Source organism: Benincasa hispida, chromosome 10, assembly GCF_009727055.1.
Source record: "Benincasa hispida cultivar B227 chromosome 10, ASM972705v1, whole genome shotgun sequence".
NCBI classification, from domain to species: domain Eukaryota; kingdom Viridiplantae; phylum Streptophyta; class Magnoliopsida; order Cucurbitales; family Cucurbitaceae; genus Benincasa; species Benincasa hispida.
The window spans coordinates 50,979,688-50,990,876 of record NC_052358.1 but is presented as its reverse complement, the minus strand read 5'-3'; the positions used below and the strand labels follow the sequence as shown (position 1 = coordinate 50,990,876).

The window sequence follows — 11,189 nt, the reverse complement described above, 5'->3', positions numbered from 1 at the left end:
CGTCGCTCGTGTCTTCGACCGTCGAAGATCCTTTTCCACCACATGCAGCTGTTGACCAAAGTTTACTATGGATCTTCGTTCAAGCGTTCGAGTTTCGTCATAAATTTCCGTTCTAGCTCCGTCGACCATCGAGCTCCGTTGGCCTTCGTCAACAACTCCATCAAGTGTTCGTCTCATGTTTCAAATCTAAGCTCCATTCGTACCGTCGTGTGGAGAGTTGATCGTCGAGCGTTCGTTTAAGCATCCATCTTCGTTCGAGCATTCGTTCATTCCTTCACCGTGGATCTTTGTCCAAGAGTTCGAGCTCTGTTGTGGATCTTCGTTCTAGCTCCTCGATCGTCAAGCTCCATCGGCCTTTGTAAACAGTTTCACTTGCGGTATATATCCAAAATTTCAGAGTTTATTTCAAATAATCCGTATATATCCCCCAAGTTTATTTCAAATACTCAATATATATCGATTGATTTGGTCAATGAATCTAAGGTTTTAGATGGATGGACAATGAATCCAGATGTATTTGTACTTTTCTTTCAAATTTAAATATATATGGATTTACTGTGGATGTAATATCGTTTACACTGTTGTTTAAAAATATACTATTGTTTAAATATAGTTATTCTGCGATATTATACTGTATATTATATATATATTATAATATTATACCTAGGTGTGACATTTTCTACTTTTCCTTCAACATCCTTCAACTTTTCCTAACTAATGGTTTTAAACCCAAAATCTCAATTTTTCGATCGGGTCACAATACACTGTTTTTTTAAATATATATGATTGCTTATTTCAAATAATCCATATATATATATATATATTATATAATATATATATATATATAATAGTTTATAATATTCATATTTACTTCAAATAATCCATATACATCTGGTCGATTTGGTCAATGAAATCGAGGTTGTGATGGATGGGTGAGGATTTGGGTGTATTTATACATTTTGTTTTCAATTTCAATTTCAAATATATATGGATTTATTGTGTCCCATCCACCTCAAATATACCATCGAATATTTGTATTGTGGAGAAAAGAAGATTATTAAAACATTTCAGAGTACTAATTTAGTTTTTCTTTAAAAAAATAAATAATTCGATAATCCATGTATCTTAGTTTATGGTCTAATTAGTATCATATAATATGAGTTATATATTGATAAAATAACTAAATATATATGTGTACATATGATAAAGAATGTGGAATATATAACCAAATAATTATGGAGTATATATTATGTAACAACATTAATCTGTCGTTTTTCTAAATGCATATGGAATATATTTGAAATAAACCTCGTATATATACACAAAAATAAAAAAACAAAAAATGACGCTTACGAAATCATATTAATTGCTGATGGGGAAAAAAATCTCAACTAATTAATATTATATAATAAATGCAGATTCTTTTTGAATGCATTATTTAATATAAATTTATTAAATTCTCTTTCCATCGTTAAGAATATTTAGAAAATATGGAAATTTTATGCTGTGTTGGCCAAGTGAAAAGAGTAAACGTCGATAATTATATTAAAAATCTTATTTGAAAATTTTCCAATTGAAAGACATTTATGAAATATAGGAGCAAGAAGATTTTTCATGTAAAATTCACTATATGTTTTTAAGTATAGTAAAAGTGAGCCTCATAACTAGGCCAAGTCGGGCTAGCCTAACCCAAATAATGAAAGGTCCAACCTTAGCCTAAGACCAAGCCCTAGGACTTCAAGCACTAATTGGGCCAAGTTGGGAACAGTCTAACTTCTTAAACATAGGCCCATAGTCTAATCTATGGACCTTGCTAAATGGGCTTAAATTAGATTGAACTTGGACGGACTCTTTGGATCGAGCTCAAATTTACTCTTTTAAGTAAATTATTAATTTGTTTAATTTAAAAATAGCCTCGAAAATTTTATTTATAGAGTATGCAACCTTCCTCATATTTCAAAATTTTCAACGTGGGACAAGAATAGGACGGTGATTCTTTAATGACTTTTACATTTTAACTCTCACCCACCGGCCACTAAACACACATTTAATCCCATCATTTATTTTTCTTAATCATGTGTAGATGAAAATTAGTTGGTTGTTAAATTGATTTTTGTTTCTAATTTTAAAATTATTACTATTTAGTAATTATATTAAAATATAATTTTATATTAGATTAGATTTTTGGGCTAACCTAACGAGCCGATCCAAATACAACTCAAACGAACTAACTATGGGTCGGTCCAACTAAAAGAAAGATAGATCCATATTCAATCTAATTTATGTAAGGGCTTGGATTGGTCAATTGTTGACCTTGGACTAAATTGGACTTAGATCGATGTTTCGACTTTGGACATGATGATGAGATTGAAGTAAAGTCTATTTCTTTGCCACAAAGGAAAAAAACATTACTAAAATAAAGTAGCATGAATTCATTCTAAACCTTAACTAACAAGTGCATCCACACACATGAGCCATTACTATAATAATAATAATAATAATAATAATAAAACAAGGATAACAACAAAATCATAATGAGGATAAGGTAAGAAGAGGAGTGGTGGAGAGAGAAGTGTGGATAATGTTTGAGAGTTGAGAGTTAGAGAAGAAGAACAGTAGGAAGACCAAAGGCAACAAGAATGGCTATGGATATGGCTATGGCTATGGCTATGGCTAGCTCTAACAACATCTTCCCATTTTCGCCCTATCGACTCGTTAGATCATCGCCACCATATACAAGTAAAACTAAATCATCCAACATTTCTTTAGCTGCTGCTGCTGCTGCAAGATCTTTGCTGCCCAAAAGATGCCAGAAGTGTGGAGGTAAAGGGGCCATTGATTGTCCTGGATGTAAGGTTATTGTATTACTCATCCCCTTTCTAACCCTTTAATCTTCAATTTCAAATCCAGAAAAAAAAAATGTGAATGGTGATCGGATTTGATGATAAAATAGAACGTTGTTCGTCGTGGATCTTGAAAAAAATTAAACGATTTGGTTGATTGAATTTGGTATGATATACTTATGAGATGATGATGAGATTGATATTCCCGACTTTCCTCTTTAAAGATATTGATTTGAGTTATTGAATTCAACAACCTCATAGCTAGCATGTTTTCGACAAAGAGTGGAGTTGTGAAGTTTGGAGATTTGTGAATTCTTGAGCATATAGTATAAGGAATCGGGCATAGTATTGTATTGGTATTTTTCAGTAGAGGGGTCCACAAATTTCTTAGGCCAAACAAGGATAGAAGTTTGTTATGAGAAACTAGAAAGAGATTCTTTAACAAAAAAAGAATTTAGTTAAGATGTTGGATACCTATATTTATTTTTGACTACTCATATAATGTGATTGATTTTCAGGGGACAGGAAAGAACAAGAAAAACGGAAATATTTTCGAGCGTTGGAAGTAAGCACGCTCGCACTCTATATATTTTTTAACTTCAACTCAAGCTAGCTAATTGAATTCATCCATTCATTTCCTTAATTTTTTTTAATTTTTTTAATTAATTTATTTATTTTTTAATTTTAGATGTTTCGACTGTCAAGGATTTGGATTGAAGAGTTGTCCTGAATGTGGAAAAGGAGGACTCACCCCCGAACAAAGAGGAGAAAGATAATGTTTATATGATGATATGTTTGGGAGTGATTCTAAAATGATTATAATCATTTTTGTCATTTTTTAAAAACATTATAAAACATGTTTTTAATTATTTAAAACCAATTTGGATGAAATGAAAATTACTTTTAGAAGTGTAAAATTAAATATTAAATTAATTTTAAGTGATTAAATACATGTTTCAAACCGATTTTGAACCTGACAAAAATACTTTTAATAATTTCAAAATCACTCTCAGATATGCATAGAACTCCCAAATCCTTTATATATATATGAACTTTGAATTCTTCTTTTCCTAATGCAATGATGTATTTATATCTCATAAGTTTTCTAATTTTAAGGTTTTGTTATATTTTTGTATATTAAATGTATTTGATTTTTTTTCCATTTAGAATTGACAAAAAGAATTTAAGCTAGTGAGAATATTCCAAACACAACTTGATTACTAACATTAAGTATAGTGAAACTAGAGATTTTATTCAAAATCTGTCAGTGAGCTAAAATAACTTTCTTGAATTTCAATATTTGATCCCATTGAAACTAGTAGATATTTTAGCCAAATCAAGCTTATTTGAAATTTTGAAATAAAAAATATATAATAACAAGACAAAACTTTGAAAATCTTAAATTTGCTAATTCAGCTATTGATTTTTTTTTAAAAAAAGAAATTAGAAGTATAGTAAAAAAAAATTCTTAAATCTTATTGTCATTTTTTATTACTCCAATTTTATCTTTTTTTGGTGTATCAAAATGTATATCAGCCATATATTTGATATACTTTATGTTTGTTGCATCAGGAAAAGGATATATCATATATTGAAAATTTGTAATGAATAGTAAATTTAAGGATAATATTTATAGATATAGCAACTTTTTAAAGTGATTGCATATACAACAAAATTTGACTGGTCAACTTTATAAGTTTTTTTTTTGAACTATCATGATATTGAAAATTTGACCGGTCAACTTTATAATTTTTTTAAAAAAATTTATAGATAGGTAGAAGTACGTTAATGTTACCAACTAAACTTTGTGTGATTTATTAGTTTGTTAGTGAAAAATAAAAGTTGATTTAGTTAGAAAGACATATTAATTTTCTATTTATTTTCTAAAATATTTTTTTAAAGTTAAAGTGGACTCAGGATTGTTTTTTGTTTTTTCTTTTTTTTAGTGTAGTCATTTTTTTCAACAAAATATATAAAAATAAATTTACCTAAAATTTGATTTTTAATGAAACTTTTCGTTAAATGCCATTGAAAAATATCCGGTAATCCATATGACGATCATATCATATAAAAATGTAAATTAAGAAAGATTGGTTAAAAATATTATTTTGTCCCTCATACTTTGAATCGGTTCAATTTTAATTCTTATACTTACAATTGTCCAATTTTAATGTGCATAACTTTAATGAATCTTAAATTTAGTTCTTCAATATTAATTTTTTATCGAAATTCATTAAATAATAACAATAATTTTTATGTAAAAAAAAAATAATAGGTGAATATGTTATGATAATAAAAAAACAAAAGGATTTTAAAATATCAACAATAAACTAGCCATTAAAACTAAATTTTTAAGATTTATTAAATATAGGGATTAAAGTTCAACCATTAAAAGTAACAAAAATTGAACAATAGGGCCATATTTTAACAAACTACAAAAGCTTTTTTTTAACATTTTTAATAATAATAATAATAATAATAATAATTAGCTTTAACCGTTTTCAGTGTTGATGAACTAATTATTAAATCATGTTTTTCTACTAAAAAAAAAGTTGATTTGGAAAATCTAACAAATTGGATCTTTTCAAATTAGTTTTTCAAATAAATTTAGTAGATTTGCTTACTAACTATATATACTCCCATCTCCACGTTGTTGAAATATGATTCGTAGCCGATTCTCAATTTATAATATTAATTTGTTGCTCTATTATCTTATTATAATTCAAGTGAATTATTTTTTTCAACTTATTTACAAATATAGCAAAATATTACTATCTAACTTATTGTTCATCCCTATTGATGTGTTTTATTATGTGATGTAATGAATAGTATGTGATACCTTATAAATGCATAGTTTTATCTAATTAGACTTAAGTATAAATCTCACTAGATTCTTGGTAAGTCCAGGGTCGAACTATGAGATTGTGTTATATTGATGCGAAGACTACGATTGTTTCGATCTTGATGGGAATTGTTGTTAAATATGCGATGAGTTGTTATACCTATTCTATCACTTATGCAAGTCAATAGTGATGGATGTGATGAGGGTCACAATTGTAAGTAAAACCACCTAAGTGGAGGGATGTAGACTCCTAATGAATAAAATAAGATTGGGAGAAATATTCACTAATCCTTCCTAAGCAAATGCATAAACCATGCGTTCAAGCAAATCATTCATAATCATATGCTACACTTATCAGTACGTTTAGCTATAATGTCCGATTTATAGGATGCATGCGATGAGTCTTTAATGCAAAAGATATCTCTTTATTTCTCAAGATAATCTCTTATTGTTTTATGAGATTTAAATCTTTTATTTTTTCAAACATAGATTCATTCTATTTAGAGTAATCTCTAAACTTGATCAAAATAGGTCATGAAGCATACATAGAACAAGTTGAACGGACAATAGGTCATGAAGCATACATAGAACAAGTTGAACGGACAATTATACCTTACTTAGTTCATGTTAGTTACAATTTTCTCAACCCATTTAGAAATTAGTTGTTCATAAATGAAGATGAAGAGATGGATCAGTAAACTATGGATGCATTCATATTGATAAAAAAAAGTTTTTCAATGTTTTACACAATATAAACCACAACGATAGTAGAGAAAAAAAGATAAAGATAGAAAATCAAGTCGTGAAGTGCAATTTCTTGCTCTTTCTAGCTCTGTAAATGACTACTTTACAAAGATTGTAAGTTTTCTTTTTGTTTCAAGAAGAAATCTTGAGCTTTCACTCAAGATTTCACGAGGGCTTGAAGGGAATTGTTTTTAAGTGGGGACTTTTGTAGAGTTTTTTCCAATGTCTTGGCTCTCCCTCTGATGTTTTTTTTGCATGGAAATCTCATTGAGTATTTAAAGGCGTGAAGGAGCAACTTCTTCGTCTCTCACTAATGATTGTACCGATAGGATGCATTAATTTCCATACCTTATTGCGCCACCTGCTCCACGTCAGAAGTTCATTGACTCTGCCGCGTAGATTTCTTGTCAGCTACCAACTTGGTCTTTGATTTGACCTCCATCGCCCACGCGTCATGTCACTTTCCACCGCCCATGTGTTTCCAACTATGTGATTCCATTGTTGGCGTCAGGAATTTCTTTACGGTGATATCTTGTGATCGCATAAATAGATTTTCTGTATCCAAAAAGCATGATTTTTATATCTTTCGTGGATTATGAGATTTTGTACGCATGTGATCACATGATATAATTGATTTCATGATTTTCTTACCAAGTTGTCTCATTTTCCAAAATTTTTCCTAATTGTTTTAGATAAAAAGAGGTAAAGTAATACAAGTTATCACACCCTCAAATTTAAAACAATGCTTGTTCTCAAGCATATATTTAGAGTCCTAATATATCTTGATAGTTTTGACGTATTGCCTAGACTTCTCGAAGTGCCTCATATTCTAGATTTGTTAGACTGGTGCTTTCCTTAGTTTTATTCTTTTATCTATAGAAATATTTCTAGCCTTTAGATGCGGTGAACTTATTTTCCAAAATCATTTACTCATTTTCAAAGCTATCTTACATTCCGCTTTCAGGAATTGATTTTTGGTTTAAAATTTATTAAAAAGATTCTCTTTGATACACTTATTTTGGTTTGATCATGAACTGATTTGAGCATCTCACCTTTGTTTTGGCTTGCCCTCACGGGTGTCATGCAACATCCAACTACGAGCAAGACACTCTTTTCAGACTCAACTCATGCCTTTGAAAATTTTTAACATAGGAAGCGAAGTTGCGATCAATTATTTTATGCGTTAATCACGATTCCCACATTCGTTTTGGCTTGCTCCTAAGGGTGTCATGCAGACATCCAACTACGAGCATGTTTCAATCTCAACGTCTATATTTATCATTATTATTATTATTTTGGATAATAATAACAAGGAGATTTAAAAAAATAAATCTATTTTGAATGCATTTAACCCAAACCTCTCCCACCCCAAAATTTTGAGGGCAGCAAGGTCCATATTGCTGAAAATCGAATTATGCGATAGCAGAATGATATCGCAAAAGAAGTTTGAGATAAAGCTTGCACACACCCCAAAATTATGCGATAGCAGAATGATATCATCATTGAGGTCATTTGTGGAACGCAACAAAACAAAGAAGAGTATTAAGAAATCAATAAAGATATGCGAGGGACAAGCTTAAGAAAAGACAAATAAAAAATTGACACTTGAAATGAAATTCATAGTAATTGATTATAAAGATGTGGTGAAAAACATGCAAAGCTCCCTCTTCTGCGATGAGTTTAGCAAGGATGCGTTGAGTTGATATTTCAATGTATCCCAAAACTCATCGCAACTCTCAACACTCAACCCTATTCTCAACTAATCCCAAACAAATCAAATCTACAAAAACAATCATTTTTCACAAAATTTCATGTAAAGAAAGCAATCAATAAGAAGAAAAGGCAAAATAAAAGAAAGCATAAAAGGATATATATATATATATATATATAAGAATATGATGCATCCTTGAAAAGATGACAACTTTTTTATCGCGAGAACTCTTCAATCAGCATCATTCGGGTTTTTCGAAGTCAATGAAGGCTTTTTTTCGATCAATATCACCTCCATAATATGGCTTGATCCTTTGGCCATTAACCTTAAATGCATTTGATCCATCCTCATGCGTTAGCTCCATTATTCCATAAGGGTATATCTCCTTAATAACAAAGGGTCCTGACCACTGCAATTTTAATTTCCCTGGGAACAAACGGAGATGTGAGTTAAATAACATAACTTTTTGGCCAAGTTCAAAATTTTTCTTAGTGATGCATTGGTCATGTCAACACTTCATACGCTCTTTGTAAATTTTAGTGTTCTCATACGCCTGTAGTCTCCACTCATCTAGCTCATGCAACTGCAACTTCCTTGCTTCTCTTAATGCTTCAATATTAAAGTTGAGCTTGTTGATGGCTCGGAATGCCTTGTGTTTAAGTTCCAAAGGTAAGTGGCAAGCTTTACCGAATACAAGCGCATATGAGGATATTTCAATAGGCGTTTAATACGCCATTCAGTAGGCCCATAGCGCCTCATCCAACTTTGTGTCCAATCCTTCTGTGTCGAATTAACAACCTTTTCAAGTATGGATTTGATCTCCCTGTTGGACACCTCAGCTTGCCCATTTGTTTGAGGATGGTAAGCTGTCATAATTTTGTGATGGACATTATATTTAATTAGAAGCTTATTGATAATGTGATTGATGAAATAAGTTCCCTTGTTGCTTATAATGGCACACAGTGTTCCAGAGCAAGTGAAAATATTTTTCTGCAGGAACTTTAGGACTGTTGCCACATTGTTTGTAGCACATGAAATTGCTTCAACCCACTTTGAAACATAATCAACAACTTCTAAAATGTTTTTGTGGTCATTGGAAGACGGGAATGAACCCATGAAGTCAATTCCACGTATATCAAATAATTCAACTTCTAGATAACATCCAACGACATTTCATTTCTTCTAGAAATATTCCTGGTGTGTTGGCAGCTATCGCACTTCATTGTATACCCTCTGACATCTTTGAAGAGCATGGGCTAATAAGACCCACTTTGAAGTACTTTTTCTATTGTGTGTTGACCCCCCAAAATGGTCACCGAATGGCGACTCATGGAATTGATATAATATGCGCTGAAATGCTATTTCTGGAATGCATTGCTTGAAAATATGATTTGAGCCTCTTTTATAAAGATGTGGCTCATCCCAACAGTAAAATTTGCATTCATACATAAACTTCTTTTTTTGTTGCAAAGTGTACTCCTTTTGGAATTGCTTGCAGACCAAAAATTGACAATGTCTGCATATCAAAGTAAGAACTCATCAACTTTTAATATCATGTCATCAAGAAAAAAAATGTTTGCCTCTGGTTGGAGGCAATCACATTCACTATTCTTGAGACGCGATAGGTGATCTGCTACCTTATTTTTTGATCCCTTGTGATCAACAGTTTCAGTGTCAAACTCTTGCAGCAGTAATACCCATCTAATCAAACGCGACTTCGCATCCTTTTTGTCATAAGATCGCTTAATGATCTGTATGAATGATCACTTTTGATCCCAATAAGTACGGTCTGAACTTCTCCACAACAAACATTATTGCGAGCAACTCTTTCTCTATTGTCGCATAATTCTCCTATGCATTGCCGAGAGTTTTGCTCGTAGTTGGATGAAGAATTTTTTCTTTGTGTTGGACTAAGGTTGAACCCATCGCATAATTGCTTGCATCGCACAACAACTTGAATGGCTTTGACTAGTTCGATGTGATCAAAATAGGCGTGTGACTAGCACTTGCTTTAGTTGTTTCAAATGCTCTTGAACAGTTATGATTGAATTCAAAAGGTCTATTGACTTCTAGCAACAAGTTCAAGGGACGTGCGATTTTAGAGAAATTTTTGACAAACCTGCAGTAGAACCCGACATATCCAAGAAAGCTTTGAAATGTTTTCACGTTCATAGGCGGTGGCAATTTTTCTACAACTTCAATTTTAGCTTTGTCAAACTCCAGCCCTAGCTTAGACACTTTGTGCGCAAGTATAATTCCTTCTATTACCATGAAATTGAAGGGATGAGAACCCTAGGGCACAGCGGAAGCCAAGACACAGAACCATTTTTTTTTTTCCAAAATGGCATTTAAAATCAAAACAATTTTGTGTTGGAGTAAAAGATAATATCGATTAAGCATGTCATTCCCCAAAAGACTAATTATACAGGGGAAGAAACCTTTGGACACCACAACTTGGAAATTTCCCTATTCTTGTAGGGAATTGAGGCTATGGAGAATTGTGGGATTCTCTTTTTTGGGATTTGGGAATATCACAAAACGATTTTTTTCTTTCTTTTCTCAAGAAGAAGAACACACACAGAGAGCATGAAAGCCTATTCATTCCTTTACAAAACAAAACCCTTTTGTTAGAGAGAGATGGTGAGAGAGGGAGAGAAAAACGTGGGATTGATCCTACATTTTCTTGTAACTTCCCTAAAATGGAGAGTTAATTTGTTTAATTTAAATATAATCTAATATAATATAGTTAATTAATTGATCATTTAAATCATATTTAAATGATTTCCTTTCAGATAACCTATAGTTTTAATGTGCATCTAATATATATTAAATTTAACATATAGTTTTGATTTAATCAATTAAATTAATTAATTAATTAATTCTTCAATTAATTAAACATCTAATTAAATATCACATATTGAATTTAATTTTCCATTTGAATCATATTAAAAAACATTTCTCTCATTTAACCTATAGTTTTAATGCGCATCCAATGCACATTATTTTTAACCTATAGTTTTCAATATGAATCTTATCATATTAAATTAAT

General features: G+C 31.0%; 2 protein-coding genes across 3 annotated transcripts; one reads left to right on the top strand and one right to left on the bottom strand.

The window, feature by feature from the left end:
* The first annotated feature begins 2,517 nt into the window (after positions 1-2,517).
* LOC120088499 (protein PHOTOSYSTEM I ASSEMBLY 2, chloroplastic) lies at positions 2,518-3,958 on the top strand. 2 transcript variants are annotated; one of them, XM_039045849.1, is made up of 3 exons: positions 2,518-2,823; positions 3,362-3,408; positions 3,532-3,626. In XM_039045849.1, exons 1-3 carry the CDS (start codon positions 2,640-2,642, stop codon positions 3,571-3,573), a joined length of 273 nt encoding a protein of 90 aa, XP_038901777.1. In that variant the 5' UTR covers positions 2,518-2,639; the 3' UTR covers positions 3,574-3,626. The 2 variants fall into 2 exon arrangements, with proteins under 2 accessions (XP_038901777.1, XP_038901776.1); XM_039045848.1 differs by having other exon boundaries at positions 2,533-2,855; positions 3,532-3,958.
* Positions 3,959-8,381: 4,423 nt separating this feature from the next.
* Positions 8,382-9,256, bottom strand: LOC120089135. Its single transcript, XM_039046552.1, has 3 exons — positions 8,905-9,256; positions 8,663-8,821; positions 8,382-8,566 (listed from the first exon to the last, which is right to left on the bottom strand). Exons 1-3 carry the CDS (start codon positions 9,254-9,256, stop codon positions 8,382-8,384), a joined length of 696 nt encoding a protein of 231 aa, XP_038902480.1.
* Positions 9,257-11,189: the final 1,933 nt, after the last annotated feature.

Bases quoted from the DNA above. Each gene is read 5' to 3' on its own strand.
- LOC120088499 (XM_039045848.1), top strand. From the start codon at position 2,640: ATGGCTATGGATATGGCTATGGCTATGGCTATGGCTAGCTCTAACAAC. The intron at 2,856-3,361 runs GTTATTGTATTA...ATTGATTTTCAG, and splicing joins TTGATTGTCCTGGATGTAAG to GGGACAGGAAAGAACAAGAA. The intron at 3,409-3,531 runs GTAAGCACGCTC...TTTTAATTTTAG, and splicing joins AATATTTTCGAGCGTTGGAA to ATGTTTCGACTGTCAAGGAT.
- LOC120089135 (XM_039046552.1), bottom strand. From the start codon at position 9,256: ATGGGTTCATTCCCGTCTTCCAATGACCACAAAAACATTTTAGAAGTT. The intron at 8,822-8,904 runs GTTGGATGAGGC...TATTCGGTAAAG, and splicing joins ACAGAAGGATTGGACACAAA to CTTGCCACTTACCTTTGGAA. The intron at 8,567-8,662 runs GTATGAAGTGTT...GTTTGTTCCCAG, and splicing joins CACTAAAATTTACAAAGAGC to GGAAATTAAAATTGCAGTGG.